The sequence below is a fragment of the Triticum aestivum genome, chromosome 1A (genome assembly GCF_018294505.1).
Source record: "Triticum aestivum cultivar Chinese Spring chromosome 1A, IWGSC CS RefSeq v2.1, whole genome shotgun sequence".
NCBI lineage: Eukaryota > Viridiplantae > Streptophyta > Magnoliopsida > Poales > Poaceae > Triticum > Triticum aestivum.
In genome coordinates, this window is record NC_057794.1 from 484,359,857 (window position 1) to 484,380,169 (window position 20,313).

The 20,313-nt window shown below is 44.4% G+C and overlaps 2 protein-coding genes across 2 annotated transcripts; both read right to left on the reverse strand.

The window, feature by feature from the left end:
* Window positions 1–4,454: 4,454 nt before the first annotated feature.
* Window positions 4,455–8,300, reverse strand: LOC123059154 (50S ribosomal protein L17). Its single transcript, XM_044481793.1, has 6 exons — window positions 7,997–8,300; window positions 7,815–7,869; window positions 7,641–7,691; window positions 6,148–6,239; window positions 5,958–6,035; window positions 4,455–5,588 (listed from the first exon to the last, which is right to left on the reverse strand). Exons 1-6 carry the CDS (start codon window positions 8,050–8,052, stop codon window positions 5,435–5,437), a joined length of 486 nt encoding a protein of 161 aa, XP_044337728.1. The 5' UTR covers window positions 8,053–8,300; the 3' UTR covers window positions 4,455–5,434.
* A 141-nt stretch (window positions 8,301–8,441) lies between these two features.
* Window positions 8,442–11,171, reverse strand: LOC123059144 (very-long-chain (3R)-3-hydroxyacyl-CoA dehydratase 2). The gene is made up of 9 exons (XM_044481786.1): window positions 10,979–11,171; window positions 10,775–10,860; window positions 10,622–10,669; window positions 10,427–10,515; window positions 10,275–10,328; window positions 9,606–9,673; window positions 9,207–9,256; window positions 9,003–9,100; window positions 8,442–8,897 (listed from the first exon to the last, which is right to left on the reverse strand). Exons 1-9 carry the CDS (start codon window positions 11,035–11,037, stop codon window positions 8,793–8,795), a joined length of 657 nt encoding a protein of 218 aa, XP_044337721.1. The 5' UTR covers window positions 11,038–11,171; the 3' UTR covers window positions 8,442–8,792.
* Window positions 11,172–20,313: the final 9,142 nt, after the last annotated feature.

Below are 20,313 nucleotides of genomic sequence, written 5' to 3' on the forward strand. Positions count from 1 at the left end.
AAGTTTCAGGATACCCAGGGGCAGCAAAAAAGCTTCATCAGGCATTGCCAACATGACCACATCGAAGCAATGATATTAACATGACAAACTCCACCCGTTAATGATCGGTAAGCATGAACTCTTAGCACATCAGCAACCATTTCTAGTCACAATGATCCTTGACAAATAATATAGACTAGATGACCTGTCGCGCCAATTGGCGCGAAGACGAACAAGAACTAAAAAAGATTACTTTGCTTTTTTTATAGCATACGATGTTGATATATACTTGAAGTGTTGTGGATCAGTATAGAAGTCAGGGGACTACATATCAACTCTTATCTTGCTCTTAAAACAAAACAAAAAAACATATCATTTCCTCTCTTCAGAGCATTCTCCTCTTCTCCTCGGGTGCTCTGTTTGGCGTGCCACGAATCCTGCACCACCGCCGCCAAAGCCAAGTGAAGTGTTATTTACATAGCAGAAAAAATGTATGATACAGTTATATAGACATCTCTAAGAAAATAATGAATTGCACATGTAGATGGAGACTAAAACGAAGAAGGCATTAAGAATCAAGACGAAGGTCTGGTCGTAGTTAAGTTTTAGTTAAAATATCAAATGAAGTACCATCCATGACATAGTTAAGTTTCAGTTAAAATATCACGTAAGAACTTTTCAATTGAACTTAAAAGAACATACTGAGATTCAATCATTTGACACCCACGGAGAAGGTTCTCATATGGATGGACCCACGAGACAAACTTACGACGGGTTAGACAAAAAAACAGGAAACATTTTCATGTCAAAGGTATTTCAGAATTAACGGAGGAAAACACATAAAAATTACTGCCCCTCATCTTGTCATAATTACAACTATTCTACTATCATCAAATGGTGGACAGCCAGCCCTCCCACACATCTATGAATGACTAAAAAAAGAGGCCCTGTCAGAAGCAAGGGCATTATCACATACCATTGTTTCGTATCTGAATTACAAAACATAATTTTTTAACTAAACGTAATAATGTATTACAGGATAACCAAATCAACTTGTATGCATGAAAAAGAACTAAGCGTATCCAATCATTTGCGGCAACAAGACCAGCTTATATTATTCAAAGGAAAGTCAACATATAATAATACGGATTTCAACAAGGACTGCGCTAAATTTATTAACCTGTGTTTTAAATTTATATTCACTTGTTAATCAGGTAAACAAGTAAAAACACCTTGAGCAACAGGCATATCAATAAGGTTGGAAGGGAAAAAAATACACAACAAACTACTTGGCAGTGCATATCATTTGTTTATTAAGATCCTATTTTGCAGGAGCAACTGAGACTTAATAGCACACCTTCAGCACCAAGGAAGTCGCATATTCTACATAAGACCCCTCCTCTTCGTTCCTACAAAGTGTAAGAAAAGAAAAAAATATCATAAAAGAGAATAGAGGGCAGGTAGAATGTTGTCATATTAAAAAAATAGGTTCTCACAAAAATCATGTCGACTTTATCACTACTGTATGTGCAGGTAAGGAAGTAACTTGAGTTGTGACCTATGAGCAAGTACATATCTCAATAGCAGGTGAAAAGAAGTCAATCTCTGAAGATTCTTACCATATGTATCTCAGCTAGATGTCTTTGCTTCGAGCAAATCTTTCAGTCCTTTCATCGTCGTCACAACTTCTTCAGCTTTTCACTGTAAAACCTACATGCAGCAGGGTAGCATAACTAAGAAACGGGAAAACTAACAATTTCTGTTTCTGATTCAAAGACGGAAGTTTATGCATCTGAAAATTCTTTCCATTTGCATCCCTTCTTCAGCCATACGGTCGCCGGAGCGCAGCCCCTACCATCAACAAACTCCGGTTGGACCAGCCCGCAAAAGCCCATGCGCTAGGATTACAGCCATGACAACTAAAGACCACAATGATCATCACTTCTAAACACTTGACATGGTGTGAGAATTTAGGAGCGGATAGCACGCAGGCATGAACCACAGTTGTATAGATGACTGACAGGGTGGTCAGGGACGACAGACTTGCCAACGGCTAGGAGAACCAACCAGTTAATTGTCAGAGATAAGAAAATAGTTAACTTTTGAAGAAAATTATGAAAAAATTGCAGTGTCATGCACAACCAGCAAAAAAACAGCCAACTATTCATGAAAGACTTATCCTACGCTAAACTAAAAGCTAGTTAGAACTATAAACATGCAAGCTCTCACATTACTTCGAACTGCTAACCTCAAATATGAGATCTTGAAGAATGAATGCCGTATGGTGCTGACTGCCAATATGGTAAATACATGTATTTGTTAAGGTACCTATAAACTAAAGGCAAGAAAACTGACAATTTTGAGATCAGGGAACCCATTCTGAGTAGGCCTTGTACGAAATCAAATGAAAAAACTAAAGTTATGCAGGGTAACGGATCTGTGGTTGCCGGATTCGCCACCCATCATCTGCAGGTTACAGAGAGTACAAAGAACCTGTGTGTGTGTGTGGCAGTTCCGTAAAGAAATATAAGAGCGTTTAGATCACTAAAGTAGCGACCTAAACACTCTTATATTTCTTTACAAAGGGAGTAATAAACAATCTGGAAACGTAAAAACTGCCGGTATCTTGTTTCCATATATACCAAAACAGGAGCATATTATCATGTGTCACATCAGAACACTAAGAAAGCATCAGGACACGATTTTAACTTGTAAACCATGCAAGATACAATCTAAGTGTTTACATGTCAAAAGACCATGAAAACCAATAACAGTGGGGTGGCCTACTTGGACTATACTGAAACTTACTCATCTTTTTTTGCTAGTGATAAAGGGTTGGGGTCAGACGATACAGTGACCTATATAGCCAAAATAAGTATCCCAAAATGGCTTGTTCAGGAAATGTGCAGAATATTGCTTTTTTTATTCTTATCCAGTACTTCAGTACATGGTTTCCAAACCTCTGGCCTGATCAATTATTTTTGTTATTAGAAAAAAAATACATAAATGAAAATGTATTTCCCTATTAACAGATTAGAAAGATAAACAAATCACATGTTAGTGATCACAAGGTAATGCCTAAAGATGTGCACTACAGTAACAAAAGAAGAGCAAGATATACACAGCCCATCACAGTTACATAAAACAAAATTTAACAGGATAGATCATATCTGCAGCATACCATTGGCAAGAAATTACTTGAGGACGCATGCCATTGCTAACTCTCTTCTAGGCCATTTTCACGTCCTTGCAGCCCCAATTCCCACACCATTACCTCATCTCAGTGCCAGTTGGAGTACCAGTTGACATGACCATAAAAACCTACGTCAACATCAACCAAAGGAATCATTTTTTAACGAATAGGAAAAGAAGCACAAAGTGATCATCACCACCTTGGCCTTTGGGGAACCAATTTAACATTATTGTCTTTCATTGACATGTTTGAAACAACAACTAACTTGAAATAGAGGAAGGATACGACACATGATACAAGTGGCTACAGATGGTCAAATACTTCAGATTCTGACAACAAGGAAGAATAGCCAACCTGCATCTTAAAAAAAATGCAGAAACAAACATGGACGGGAGAAACAGATGATTCACCCCTTTCTTTTTCGAAAACACTAACGCCCACACGTGTGGGCGTTACCCAATTCGCCCACACGCCTGGATCATCGTTCATTGTCTTTTGCACGAATCTTGACACGAAAAGGTGGATTTGGTGTGCCACGTAGGACGGGGCTGGTGTGTGGGCGTTGGAGAGTTTGCCCACACGCCCGCACCATGCTGTTTGCCAGCTGCATTGTGTGGGCGAACTGCTTTTCGCCCACACAGCCACCAACTAGGTCATGCGCGTGTGGGCGAACTGCTTTTCGCCCACACGACACTACTACCTTGTGGATGGCAACTGCAGTTACACGAACGTGCAACTCGGTACACACACATGGCAACTGTGATTCTTTGCTACATGGCAACTACAGTTACGCGAACGTGGCAACTCGGTACACACACATGGCAACTGTGATTCTTTGCTACACGGCAACTGCAGTTGCGCGTACGTGGCAACCAGATAAACACACATTGCAACTGTGATTAACAATACATGGCAATTATGGTTGGACCACACGTGGCAACTAGGTAAACACACATGGCAACTACTGTTTTGACCATATGTGACAAGTAGTTAATCACACACGGCAACTACGGTTTGATTACACGCGGAAACTACCATAAATTAGACATGGCAACTATAGCTGACCAAAACAGATAGAGTTGCCATGCTTTTACAACTACACTTGCCATCCCGGATGACTACATCTGCCAACCAGGATGGCAACTAAATCATCATCCCACGGGGTACCTAACGTAGCTGCGTCAGGACGTGTGGGCATTTTTGCTTCGTGCCACACGCACGGGGTGGAGATGAGTAGTATTTGTTGGGCGTGTGGCACGAAGTAGCCGCGCCCACACGTGTGGGCAATTCTAATGTCCGCCCACACACAGCCCGTGTGGGCTGCCTCCTGCTCACACCACACACGGTGTGTGGGCGCATGTCGTATATGCCACACGTGTGGCAGTTATCGGCGTCCTTCTTTTTAGTCAGGCTCTTCCACAAGATTATTTCTCTTCGTTTCTATTGCAGATCTAAAATTCCACAAGATTATTTCTCTTCTTTTTCTATCTCAGATCTGAAAAACACAAATTGAGAAATCAAAATCACAGAATCAAAGAACTGAGATAATACCTGGGGAAGGAGGAGGGGGGAGCAACCTAGATTGGGGATGGTGACGATGTATGACGAGCTCCTCCACTCCACCATGACGCTAGTGTCACCTGGAACTCCTGCTACTCTGACCCCACCCCGCACCAGCATCCTCCTCTGCTCCTCCATGCCCACCACGAAGACCATGTTGCCCCTGCTCTCCCATGGTGGCGTCCCTCCTCTCCTTCCTTCTCTCTCCCCTTCTCATGTTCTCTCTCTATCTCCTGCAGATCAAATCGAGCGCCGCCGCCGCCGGAGAGACTCGGATCCGTTGGAGACAGGGAGGGGGAGGAGAGAGCGGAGGGGCACGGGGGCTAAGGACGTGCACGTCAAGCACGGGGCAGCTCGCGCAACGCTCCCTCGCGACTGGGGAGAGGAGATGAGGCGGCTAGGGAAGAGGAGAGGAGGCGGCTAGGGTTCTGCAGGTGAGGGAGGAGGAAGCGAGCGAGGGGAAAGGAAGAGGAGAGCACTCAGGACTTATCCTCGCCGAAACGCTACAGTAAATCGCGAGGCTATGAGGGGAATAAAAGGAGACGTGGCTGATGCCGCTAGTTGGGCGCACTAGCTCATCCTTTATATGTTCAATATCATGTGGAAACATAGTCTCTTACAGAATGGATCTCCTAATTAGCGCGTCTAAAGATAAAAAAAATCTCACAAACATAAAATAAAGATAAACGATGCTTTTGGTTCTCATAGCCCTTCTGTTTTGGACTTCTGGCTGACTTTAGGCCCTGCCCACTGTTGGCTGGCATGGGACTTGGTCCATGGATCAAGAGGGGCACGCTGGGGAGGCGGTGGAGTCGCAGGTTTGGCCTCTCGAAGTTCATTCTCCCGGTCGACAAACCTGTGTATGACATTGGCAACAGATGTTGAATTCAATCTCACCACGGTATATAGTTTGTTTCTCTGCTGCATTGTGGCATGTTCTTTATTAAAGTCGGTTCATTTACCAGAGTGAGAGAGATGGGAAAACAATTTTTTTTCATGTCATGGCATCACCATTCCTTTGAAAAATATTTTTTTATAGGCAAATTCAGACCTCAATCTAAGTTTATTATACAATACGAATACACAAAGAGAACTAACTGGCACCATGTAGTGAAAGCACACTACTTGAATGTGAAGACCCATAGTCAACACAAACAGTGAAAGTACTTTTTTTGAAAATTAAACTATGATTTTGTGCAGTAAGGTATATGGAGTACAAACATACTCGATGTAAGCCATTGGTGCAGCATCGCCAATTCGTATCCTGGTTCGCAATAGTCTTGTATACCCACCAGCTCGATCCCTAGATATAAGTAGAAAATAACAAAGATACATAAGATATAGCTTGAGAGGTTCTTCTGAGCATGCTAACCAGACCAAAATTGAAACCAACCCATAACATAGGTAAAACTTATTTGTAACGGTACGCAAGCTCTGTGAATAACTTGTGAACGACGTCATCACCTCGAACAAATGCCGAGGCACGTCTTGCTGCATCTAGTGTACCCTATAAAATAATAGAATGTCCATCAATATACCAGCAATTTCAGGAACGGAAGTTTCAAGAGAAAGAGCTTCATAAATCATGCACTATATCCGGGCATGGGCATTTAAGTCAAGGGAGTAGGGACACTCCTGGAATGTGGAATGATACAATTTTCATGTACACAACAAAATTTTCTGCATCTGAAACCTATTTTGCGTTAACTTCATCGTTACAGGGTGACATTCACGACGCGTTTGGTTCGCGACTTCTACGCTGTCTCCCGATTACACCGGCTCACGATTGCGTTACAGGCGTTTGTTTGGATTCGGTTGATTTCAGACACCATGTAATCGCAAATCATTCTTCACTAAACTGAAAACACCCGGTACAGCCCGGTATGGAATAACACCACCACTCTTCCGGATCGTTTTCTTCACCGCGGGGAACAGGCAGTAGCGCCGGTGATCTCCCTCCACCATGAGCAGCACCGCCGGCGACCCCCCTCCGCCATGAGCAGCAGCGCCGCCGTATCAATTCGCCGCCTCCTTGAGCAGCAACGCTGCCGGTGTCCCTTCATTGCCACCGCCATGAGCAGCGCCGCCGATGTCCCTTCGCCGCCACCGCCGTGAGCTGCGCCGCCGATCTCCCTTCCCCGCCGTGAGCAGTAGCGCCGCTGTGAGCAGCCGGTGATCTCGTTTCTCATCGCAAGCCATCCCCGCAGCCGTCCCTCGGGCATCTTCTACAAGGCTGGCCAGCGGCGGCGGTGCCACTGTTTCCTCTTCCCTTGCGTGAACCAAACACATCACGTATTCGCTTATCTCTGATCTAATACAGTGTATTCTCATTACAATACTGAATACGTTACCGCTGCTCGAACCAAACGCGTCATCAGATTTGTACGAATTCATTTCGTATGATCACCGCTGTAACATCACTGACAAACAGGGTATCCTTGAATTACATACTGACCTCTTCATGAAAGCAGCTTCCATGAAGTTTCACTCGTAATTGCTTAAACAAAAGAATGCTAACACTGAACATCTAATCAGGTAGTCAAAATCTCAGCAAGCTAATAAGTTTCCACGAGAGACTACAACAAGAAACTCATATAAGACAACTGCACCTCACTATAAGGTGAAGGTTTTCTATGCATAAGCCAATGTGTCCAGATCATGCCATTTTTCATCAGCATAGCGAGTATCAGCATCAACCATGAATGGACTCCTACACAGTTTGCCGCACAGGATATGAACCCTGCCGAGGGCAAACCTATCCATCTAATCAAGATGGCTGGTTTCACTACACTACTCAAGTAACAATCTAGTATACTGTCAAAATTCAGTACAGCAGGCAATGGAGGGCCGTAGGTGGGAGGTGGCGATTAGTGAATACTGAATTCTAGTAAACGACTTAAGGGCGTACATCTTTGCCGAGCTGCACCATCTGATCCGCCTTCCGCCGCACCTCCTTCGCCTGAAACGGCAAGAAGCAACCCATGAAAAAGAAGGGCCAAAATTCCCTGGCGCACGAACCCTGCACTCCTCCCACCGCAAGGTGTTCGACGAAATGCCGGAGTAAGATGAGGCAGGAAGCTACCTTGGCGACGGTGGTCTCGATCCGCTCGTGCTTCACCAGCTGCGACACCATCGTCCTGCGGCGAGAGGTCGGGAAGGGGCAGGGAGAGAGGCATCCATGGCCCGTGGGGTCAGGGAGAGAGCGAGGGTGAAACGGAAACAAAAGGGAGATGGGTGGAGCGACAGGGACGGAGAGATGGATACCTGAGCATCGAGACGCGGTGGGCGGCGTGGCGGCCGAGCTTACGGAAGTTCCCCATGGCGGCGGCGGCGGCGGCGGGAGCGGAGAGTGGCCGGCGGTCAGCGATCAGACGGGTCTGCCAGGCTCCGTTTGTTTGGTTCTGACTGTGTGCTTCAGTTATGGGCCTTCAGGGCCCAAAATTAGGACGTTCTTTAGGCCACAATTTCTAACAAGGCCTGTGCTACTGTACAGCCGCTTTTCTAAAAAAAAGGTTTTCTCTAAAAAACCAAAAAAAAGTGTAAGACTATTTGCTCTCACTCCACATCCACTGACCATCACATTGATTTGCAACTCTGGAAACTGAATCACTTCAAAAATAATTGGCAGTTGAATTGAACAAGCAGCTTAGGATTATCACACTGATTTGCAACTCTGAAATGAAAATTAACAGAGGTAATTTAAGTAAAGTGGAAGAGCAAAAAAAGTTGTTTCATATTGTTTTTTAGCTGCACAAATAGTCCAGTACTTTTTTTCATACGTTAAATAATCTGTCATATTTTTCTCAAATGTCATAACCATGAGTTGCGCAGCATCTTCACTCAAATTCAGTAAATCTGATAGAGATCACCAGTCTGCTAGTAGTATAATAAATTGCTGCTCCAAAGGTAGACAATCCCCAGTAAACTGCTAGTAGTATAGTAAGTTCGCCGTTCATCTCAGCCAAGCCTCCACAAATGCATCAGCTGCAAGATCCCCCGGCAACCTGCTCGCCTACCGAATTTCAGCGAAATAATGGCAGCTGAGCTGAACCTATTTCTTTCACGCTCGTTTCTTCCTGCCCCCCTTTCCCAGCTTGGACTTGCGCTGCTTGAACACATGCAGGTACAACTTCAGCCACAGAAGCGGATAGCACAGTAGCACACCCTGTCACCGCATGTTTGCCAGTAAGTGATCAAATGAACATTATGATAAAACAGAAGTAGCAGGGATGCAGGGTGTATCTGATTCGAGTATTCGACATCGACATACCACAAGAAATGAATGGTAGCTCATGGAGAACTTTGCAAAGAATCCTGAGTAGAGATCCCTTTCCTTCACAAATGGAAGAGCTTGGCACATAGTCCACACTGCGTACAGATATAGCAAGGAGAGTAGAGCACAACAGTGGATTATCAGATTAAGGAAGATTGTTTTTATAGGGACGATGTGGTGTGGAAGAGATTCTGAGCTTACTTTCTCCTGGTCCTACCCCAATCGGATACAGCGGGATAAAGGCAGTGTACCTACAGGCAGGAAGTTGTTTTGAGATAAAGCTGTATAATACTATAATCTGAGAACTGAGGTGCAATGGTCTGAAAAACCGCAGGGGAGCAGAAATAATTGCGAACGGGAAGTAATTCACATAGGATGTGACTATTTTACAGTAGGCTTTCCATTTTATACTCGCAAATAAAAGGGATTATATGTACTAGTTCTTTCAGAAAATAATAGAGGTCTTATGCTAATCAGTTGAGTTTATGCTGTGAGTATACTTTAACATGTTCGCGCCAAGCAATGACTCATAAGATAGGGCAGCATTTATAATCAAAACAAAATATAAATGTGAGGATTGACACTGCTAGGGGATGGAACCTGAGGTAAGTCATCCATGCTGGACAAACTTTTAACGTAGTCAGAGCATAGTGAGAGTATCGGATGACCTGCACAATGACAACAATATATTAAGCGTGGTTCAAAAAACTTCCCCTAAAATGTGGACCTTACGAACTATATCTCGTGAAGATTCTGAATAAGAGCCATTTTCTACCGCTAATTATTCCTAAAGATACCACATACTACTATGCTTGCTCGTCCGGCGTTTCATCAACAGGTAATCACCGGTCTATTTTCTCTTAACAACTGAACATAATTAGGTTAATACATTGAGAAAAAACTTTATGGACAGAACAACCCTTCACAATGACACGTTTTTGAACACACTCTTCACAATGACACCATTAATGCTGACATTACTAGCAAATTAGCCTAGCAACAGAAATATGGGTTCAGAGAAGAATCAAGCTGTATATTAAAACATGCTTTCAGAGCAGTAACTCATAAAAAAGTGAGAAAACGAGAAGTTATTCTGCCTTAACAAGTTTATATCAGGGCAATGCATCTTAAGAAGTTTATAACAAGTGGATCACAAACATAAGAGAGTAGCAAAGCTACGTCGCTCTCCATTGGTGTGGTTACTGTTGACTTGGTGAGAATAAGACAACTCATGAAAAAGTGAGAAAACGAGAGGTCATTGTGCTACACCTCAGATATGCTCCAAGCCATAAACGTTATGAACACAGAGGGACTGCCCTGAACCTGCATTTGCAATAGCAGACTGAACTTATCAGCCAAACTCTACTTATAGGAAGAACGAAGAAACTTGTTAAGCCCGTTGGTTCGTGCGTTCATCCCACCTCAGGGATTTGCCGGAGAAGGGCGAGAATGAAGTGAGTCCTCCCTCCCCATTGCAGGAAAGCAAGAAACGGCGAGGTGGGTACCAGTCCTGAACAACCAAAAGGGCCAACGATGCAAAGTCAATTCACATCGTCAACACGGGGACAATCCAGCAGAAGACGAAATTAAGTCTAGCTAGCAGTTCATCCTCCCACCGACGGCGGCATGGACGGTCTCAAGAACCGCGCAGGTCTGCAGAAAGCCTACAGAGACAGCAAGAAAACGCGGAAAAGAAGTTATCCGTCCACACGAAATTCAGAATTCAGATAAGAAAATAGAAATTAGGGGAGGCGGGAGGCAGCACGCACATATGAGGTCGCCGGCGGCGGCGTACGCGGGGCGGACGGAGAACGGAGGGGCTACGCAGGGCAGCAGGCAGAGCAGGGCGACGGACCTGCGGTTCGACGAGGAAGGGGATCGGGAGACGAATTGGTTAGTACGGGCGGGAAGGAATCAAGCGATTAGGGAATTCAACTGTTGCTGCTGCTGCTGCTGGGAGGTGGTTTGGTTACCATCCGATGGCCTGGAGGGAGTTGTAGGCGAGGAGGTAGAGCCGCGAGGGGCGCGCCATGGCCGCTGCGAAGCTTCGTGTTGGAAGTTGGAACAGAGAGGGTTTGTCCTAGGATACCAGAAGTGGCTGCAGATGAGTATTGACAGAGCAGTTTCTGTGGCTGAGGTTCTGCACGGTCGTCGCTCGTCGTCTGTACTGACTGAAGTGGACGGGAGGACTGAAGAAAGGTGGTGATGCCTTTTGGCATAATTTGATCAAAAAATGGGGTGAAATTTGAAATTACAGTTTCAGGGTATTTTTAAATCAGTTCGGTCAATTGTGCGAAGCTTTTCCAGAATGATAAACATATTACTTTCACACAAGTTTGAGTGTACCACGAAAATCATTGCAAGTCCATTGGTTAAGTGTACCACGAAAATTTGAGTGCTTGCATATGGAGTTGCGGCTGACTACATAAATGACTACATCCGCATTGGGGACGATACAATCTTCGACTGTGTGAATAGATTCACACAAATGATCGAGATCTTCGAACCGGGGTACTTGAGGGAATCCACTAATGAAGACACAAAGAGGCGCATAGCACAAAATGAAGAAAGAGGATGGTCAGGGCGCTTGCATCCATAGATTGTATCAATTGGGCATGGAAAATCTATCATGTGGCATGGCAGGGTCAATTCAGAAGGTCATTCCTCAAGACAATTGCATTAGAGGATCTATGGATTTGGCATTCCTATTTCAGATTTCTTGAATCACACAATGACCTCTATGTCCCGAAGAAGATGTGGTTCGAATCTTTAGGGGCTTCACATAGGGGGCATTGACCATTTTCCAGGCCATTTTGCTTAAGCACCCCCGTACCCGAGGGTAGGCGACCACGAACTAACTGCCAAAGCAAAATCCAAATTTTATGAGGCAACTTGCCCAAAGGAGACTCAATTCTTCCGGTCCCGGTCTTGCCACAAGTGCTTTATAAAGAGACCGAGAAGAGAACGGGCCATTTGGCTCCAGGTGCCGACCCATGGTATCCTGGTCCAAGGACTGTGTGTAAAGGGCTACACATTCTAATAGTTCCTCCCATTGGTATCGCTCGAAGGGACCGAACATACGTCTCAAGGCTAGGTTACCGAGATTTGCAAGGGCCGCTTCCACTATTATGTAGGGGAGCGTAGATATATTGAAGATACTTGGGAACCTAGAGGCAAAGGGCCGATTGCCTGACCAACGGTCCAACCAAAACAGCATATTAGTCCCTGAGCCCGCCGTAATGGAGGTGCCAATTCAGAGCACCGGAAGCAACTAGATTACTGATTGCCAGAATTCTGATCCTCCCGCTTGATGAGTGAATGCAAGCGGCTGTCCAAATTTAAGTTCCAAATTAATATGTTGTGCAAATTTAAGTTGGAAACTTGGAATGAACTCTTTATGCAAAAAGATAGAAGAAATAGCAAAGACAAATTTATAGGGAGTTAGTTTCATGGGAAGGGCCAGGTGCAACACCTTGGAGGGGATCGTTTGGGGAAGGATAAGAGATGCTCTGGTATGGTAATTTGGTTGTAAACGGACAAACTGGAGTAAAATTCAAGCAATCTCCCTACATAATTCCAACAGACTCTTAGCATCGCTACGAGTGAGAAAGTCTCATCGTAGTCAACTCCTTGAACTTGTTGGGAAACATCTTAACGACAAGTCGAGCTTTCTTAATGGTGACACTTACCATCATTGTCCGTCTTTCTTTTAAAATCCATCTGCACCCAACAGCCTTACGACCATCAAGTATTTCTTTTAAAGTCTGTACTTTGTTTTATACATGGATCCTCTCTCGGATTTTATGGCCTCGAGCCATTCGTCGGAATCCGGGCCCACCATCTCTTCTCCATAGCTCGTAGGTTCATTGTTGTCTAGCAACATGACTTCCAAGACAGGATTACGTACCATTCTGAAGTAGTATGCATCCTTGTCGACCTATGAGGTTTGGTAGTCACTTGATCCGAAGTTTCATGATCACTATCATAAGCTTCCACTTCAATCGATGTAGGTGCCACAGGAACAACTTCCTGTGCCCTGCTCCACACTAGTTGAAGTGACGGTTCAATAACCTGATCAAGTCTCCACCATCCTCCCACTCAATTATTTCGAGAGGAACTTTTCCTCGAGAAAGGACCCGTTTCTAGAAACAATCACTTTTGCTCCCGGATCTGAAATAGGAGGTACACCCAACTATTTTTGGGTATTCTATGAAGGTGCATTTATCCGCTTTTGGGTTCGAGTTTATCAGCCTAAAACTTTTTCACATAAGCGTCGCAGCCCCAAACTTTTAAGAAACGACAGCTTAGGTTTTTCTAAACCATAGTTCACACGGTGTTGTCTCAACGGAATTGTGTGGTGCCCTATTTAAAGTGAATGTGGTTGTCTCTAATGCTTAACCCATAAACGATAGTGGTAATTCGATAAGAGACATCATGGTATGCACCATATCCAATAGGGTGCAGTTACGATGTTCGGACACACCATCACACTATGGTGTTCCAGGCGGTATTAGTTGTGAAACAATTTCCACAATGTCTTAATTATGTGCCAAACTCGTAACTCAGATATTCATCTCTATGATCATATCATAGACATTTCATCATCTTGTCACGACGATTTTCAGTTTCACTCTGAAATTACTTGAACCTTTCAATAATTCAGACTTGTGTTTCATCAAGTAAATATACTCAACATCTACTCAAATCATCTGTGAAGTAAGAACATAATGATATCCACCGTGTGCCTCAGTACTTATTGGACTGCACACATCAAAATATATTACTTCCAACAAGTTGCTTTCTTGTTCCATCTTACTGAAAATGAGGCCTTTCAGTCATCTTGCCCATGTGGTATGATTTGCATGTCTCAAGTGATTCAAAATCAAGTGAGTCCAAATGATCCATCTGCATGGAGTTTCTTCATGCATATCTACCAATAGACATGGTTCGCATGTCTCAATCTTTTCAAAACGAGTGAGTCCAAAGATCCATCAACATGGAGCTTCTTCATGCGTTTTTATACCAATATGACTCAAATGGCAGTGCCACAAGTATGTGGTACTATCATTACTATCTTATATCTTTTGGCATGAACATGTGTATCACTACGATCGAGATTCAATGAACCATTCATTTTAGGTGCAAGACCATTGAAGGTATTATTCAAATAAACAGAGTAACCATTATTCTCCTTAAATGAATAACCATATTGCGATAAACATAATCCAATCATGTCTATGCTCAAGGCAAACACCAAATAACAATTATTTAGGTTTAACACCAATCTCGATGGTAGAGGGAGCATGCGATGCTTGATCATATCAACCTTGGAAACACTTCCAACATATCGTCATCTCACCTTTAGCTAGTCTCCATAGCCTTTTATTTCGAGTTACTAACACTTAGCAACCGAATCGGTATTTATTACCCTGGTGCTACTAGGAGTACTAGTAAAGTACACAATAATATAATGTATATTCAAAATAATTCTGTCGACCTTGCCTGCCTTCTCATTTACCAAGTATCTAGGGTAGTTCTGCTTCAGTGACCGTTCCCCTCATTATAGAAGCACTTAGTCTCGGGTTTGGTTCAACCTTGGGTTTCTTCACTAGAGCAGCAACTGATTTGCCGTCTCATGAAGTATCCCTTCTTTCCCTTGCCCTTCTTGAAACTAGTGGTTTAACCATCAACAATTGATGCTCCTACTTGATTTCTACTCTCGTGGTGTCAAACATCGCGAGTTGCTCAAGGATCATCATGTCTATCCCTGATATGTTATAGTTCATCACGAAGCTCCAATAGCTTGGTGGCAGTGACTATGGAGAATCATCACTATCTCATCTGGAAGATTAACTCCCACTCGATTCAAGCGATTGTAGTACTCAGACAATCTGAGCACATGCTCAACGATTGAGCTTTTCTCCCTTAGTTTGCAGGCTTAAGAAACTTGTCAGAGGTCTCATACCTCTTGACGTGGGCACTAGTCTGAAATCCCAATTTCAGTCTTTGGAACATCTCATATGTTCTGCGACGTATCAAAAACGTCTTTGGTGCCACAATTCTAAACCGTTAGTATTACACACTGAACTATCACGTAGTCATCAAAACGTGTATGTCAGATGTTTCCCAACATCTACAGACGACGCTTGAGGTTCAATGCACTGAGCGGTGCATTAAGGACATAGCCCTTCTGTGCAGCAACGAGGACAATCCTCAGTTCACGGACCCAGTCCGCATAATTGTTGAACATATCTAAAACAGTAGAACCAAAGCGTGAGCTACGACATAATTTGCAAAGACCTTTTGACTATGTTCATGATAATTAAGTTCATCTAATCAAATTATTCAATGAACTCCCACCTAGATAGACATCCCTCTAGTCATCTAAGTGATACATGATCCGAGTCAGCTAGGCCGTGTCCGATCATCACGTGAGACGGACTAGTCATCATCGGTGAACATCTTCATATTGATCGTATCCACTATACGACTCATGTTCGACCTTTTGGTCTTCCGTGTTCCGAGGCCATGTCTGTACATGCTAGGCTCGTCAAGTCAACCTAAGTGTTTCGCATGTCTAAATCTGGCTTACACCCGTTGTATGCGAACGTTAGAATCTATCACACCCGATCATCACGTGGTGCTTCGAAACAACGAACCTTTGCAACGGTGCACAGTTAGGGGGAACACTTTTCTTGAAATTTCAGCGAGGGATCATCTTATTTATGCTACCGTCGTTCTAAGCAAATAAGATATAAACATGACAAACATCACATGCAAATCATAAAGTGACATGATATGGCCAATATCATCTTGCGCCTTTTGATCTCCATCTTCGAGGCGCGACATGATCACCTTCGTCACCGGCATGACACCATGATCTCCATCATCATGATCTCCATCATCGTGTCTTCATGAAGTTGCCTCGCCAACTATTACTTCTACTACTATGGCTAACGGTTAGCAATAAAGTAAAGTAATTACATGGCATTTTCATTGACACGCAGGTCATAAATAAATTAAGACAACTCCTATGGCTCCTGCCGGTTGTCATACTCATCGACATGCAAGTCGTGATTCCTATTACAAGAACATGATCGATCTCATACATCACATATATCATTCATCACATCCTTTTGGCCATATCACATCACATAGCATACCCTGCAAAAACAAGTTAGACGTCCTCTAATTGTTGTTGCATGTTTTACGTGGCTGCTATGGGTTTCTAGCAAGAACGTTTCTTACCTACGCAAAACCACAACAGTGATATGCAAATTTCTATTTACCCTTCATAAGGACCCTTTTCATCGAATCCGATCCGACTAAAGTGGGAGAGACAGACACCCGCCAGCCACCTTATGCAACAAGTGCATGTCAGTCGGTGGAACCAGTCTCACGTAAGCGTACGTGTAAGGTCGGTCCGGGCCGCTTCATCCCACAATGCCGCCGAATCAAGAGAAGACTAGTAACGGCAAGCAAATTGAACAAATCATCGCCCACAACTACTTTGTGTTCTACTCGTGCATAGAATCCACGCATAGACCTAGCTCATGATGCCACTATTGGGGATCGTAGCAAAAATTCAAAATTTTCCTACGTGTCACCAAGATCAATCTATGGAGAGACTAGCAACGAGAGAGAGGAGTGTATCTTCATACCCTTGAAGATCGCAATGCGGAAGCGTTACAAAAACGCGGTTGGTGGAGTCATACACGCAGCGATTCAGATCACGGTCGGTTCCGATCTAAGCGCCGAATAATGGCGCCTCCGCGTTCAACACATGTACAGCCCGGTGACGTCTCCCACGCCTTGATCCAGCAAGGATAGAGGGAGAGGTTGGGGAAGACTCCGTCCAGCAGCAGCACAACGGTATGGTGATGGTGGAGGAGCGCGGTACTCCAGCAGGGCTTCGCCAAGCACTACGAGAGACGAGGAGGGAGAGGGGTAGGGTTGCGCCAAGAGAGAGATCAAATCACATGTGTTGGGCAGCCCCATACCTCAAGTATATATAGGGGGAGGGGAGGGGCTACGCCCCCTCTAGGGTTCCCTCCCCAAGGGGGGGGGCGGCAGCCCTAGATCCCATCTAGGGTGGCGGTCAGAGGGAAGAGGGAGAGAGGGGGGCGCCCTAGGGTGGGCCTTAAGGCCCATCTGGACCTAGGGTTTGCCCCCTCCCACTCTCCCTGCGCCTTGGTCCTTGGTGGGGGGCGCACCAGCCTACTTGGGGCTGGTCCCCTCCCACACTTGGCCCACGCAGCCTTCTGGGACTGGTGGCCCCACCTGGTGGACCCCCAGGGACCCTCCCGGTGGTCCCGGTACGTTACCGATAGCACCCGAAACTTTTCCAGTGACCAAAACGGAACTTCCCATATATAAATCTTTACCTCTGGACCATTCCGGAACTCCTCGTGACGTCCAAGATCTCATCCGGGATTCCGAACAACATTAGGTAACCACGCACATACTTTCCCTATAACCCTAGCGTCATGAACCTTAAGTGTGCAGAGCCTACGGGTTCGGGAACCATGTAGACATGACCGAGACAACTCTCCGGCCAATAACCAACAGCGGGATCTGGATACCCATGTTGGCTCCCACATGTTCCACGATGATCTCATCGGATGAACCACGATGTCAAGGATTCAATCAACCCCGTATACAATTCCCTTTGTCCACCGATATAGTACTTGCCCGAGATTCGATCGTTGGTATCCCAGTACCTTGTTCAATCTCGTTACCAGCAAGTCTCTTTACTCGTTCCGTAACACATCATCCCGTGATCAACTCCTTGGTCACATTGTGCACATTATGATGATGTCCTACCGAGTGGGCCCAGAGATACCTCTCCGTTTACACGGAGTGACAAATCCCAGTCTCGATTCGTGCCAACCCAACAGACACTTTCGGAGATACCCGTAGTGCACCTTTATAGCCACCCAGTTACGTTGTGACGTTTGGCTCACCCAAAGCATTCCTACGGTATCCGGGAGTTGCACAATCTCATGGTCTAAGGAAATGATACTTGACATTAGAAAAGCTTTAGCATATCAACTACACGATCTTGTGCTAGGCTTAGGATTGGGTCTTGTCCATCACATCATTCTCCTAATGATGTCATCCCGTTATCAATGACATCCAATGTCCATGGTCAGGAAACCATGACCATCTATTGATCAACGAGCTAGTCAACTAGAGGCTTACTAGGGACATGTTGTGGTCTATGTATTCACACATATATTACGGTTTCCGGTTAATACAATTATAGCATGAACAATAGACAATTATCATGAACAAGGAAATACAATAATAACCATTTTATTATTGCCTCTAGGGCATACTTCCAACAAGGAGATGAATCAAATCAGAGATAACTACCGACATGAAGGAGGTAGGAGGTGAAGCAAACCTTGGCGTGACAACGGGAGATGCATCGCCATGACGACTTGCGGACGTGAGGCAACAACATGTGGCGCTAGGGTTTTAGGGGAAATTTGGGTAAGAATAAGAAATCGACCGTTCTGAGATTTGAGGGAAACGGCTAAGTATCTCGCGGAGGTGAAGTGGCATGGGCAGGATTGTCCCCAGCAGTGACGGGCACATGTAGGTGCGGCGCTTCGTCTTCGAGTTGTTTTTTCATACTCCATTAATCCTCCTCGAATTCATCCGTCGAGACGGAATTGATGGAGTTCTTACGTAGATTCCTACCAGCTTCTTGGGGTGGTGAGGTTTTGGGGCCAAGTTCTTCATATCGATTTAAGGGTCAAAACGACGATTCCGGCTCCGGGACGCCGGTCTTTAGGGGCACATGCATGAAGACTTCTCGAATGTCTCAACAAGGTCAGGTTAGCTCCGGTTTGGAGCAGTGACATCGGCTTGTCGATGGCCCATTTTGTTCGTTGCAATGTTCGTCGGTGATCCAAGGACGTCGATATACTTTTTTTATTAGGCCTGAGATGCTTTGTATTTCTGATAAACCTTTATCATAATCGATCAAGATCATTTTTTTTAGTTTGAAATCGGCAGAGCTTTTGCCTTGCATCATAATTTTTTTAATAATCCCAAGTTCCACTCATGCCCATATATACTGCATTGCTCACATCAAACGCAACAATATCCGTCAATCTCCACCGTTGGATTTCAGCAAATGGACGATCTATCAATTGTGAAGTACATACCATAAAAGAAAGTTTGGCAACCACTTGCACACACCTTTTCTTCTGTGGCAATAAGGTCGATCCAAACACCACCAACCAAATTCAGACTAATCAACCCAGCTATAAAAGATGGTTCAGCCACGAACGGTAGTGAAATCCGCGTGCCCAATGGAGCATGAAACCACGTACTGCGTTTATTTTATCATTATAGTACTACTCCCGAAAGCACCGCCTAACTTCCTCCTCCTGCTGACGACTGACCAGTACGCAACAAGAGTGATCAAAATGGCGTCATCGCCTAAAAAATTCAATCTCGAGAAAATAAGGTGCAGCTTCGCGCGGGGAACACCACGTCTGGTATTGAAATGAATCTAGCAGCCAGATCAGCAGGTATGATGAACTGAAATAATTTAGCTACACATCAGATAATAAGACCGTAAAGATGCCTAAAGTGCAGTTGACGACAGTTGACTCCGCTGCCCTTGGCGCTGATGCTCAACAACTATCGAACCGGTAGACCTTCACCTGCCCAGATGATGATTGCCGATTGAATATGCAAGATAGCTTTACCGGCCTGCGGTTGGTGTACACAAGGATACATACAATGGGGGTCCCAGAAACAACAGTATTATAAATTAAATATGAGTAGCTGTCATGGAACAACAACAAAACTTTCAGAAACGCTCTGGCTTATCTTACTGGAAAGTGCTACGAAGCAGGTCGACATGTCAAAAGTTTCCGAATTTGTTGTATATCAAGTCGCGTTGCCCATAACGAAAGCGCAGTCGCACACGCGCAAAAGAAAAACAAATTGAAACAAGACATAGGCAGGGCAGGGCCTGGCTCGGAGCTTTGGTTTGCACTAGTAGCGTTATGCAATCACTAAACAATCATTGCCCGCATGAAGGACACGGAAAAAGATTCAAGGATGAGAAAAATGATTGTGAGATATACGAAGAGTTTGTGAACGTTAGTAAACACAATATATGTACTATCACATATTCGAACGATCCAACCAATTCATGTATTGCTTCGGTACACCTCCTCTAGAAAAGTTTATGATTTCCGATGCAGATTAAAAGTGGAGATTAGAAGGTACCCTTCAATCGAAAAGCAGAGTGTAGTCTTTTGTATCCAAGTCAATCTATTCAATA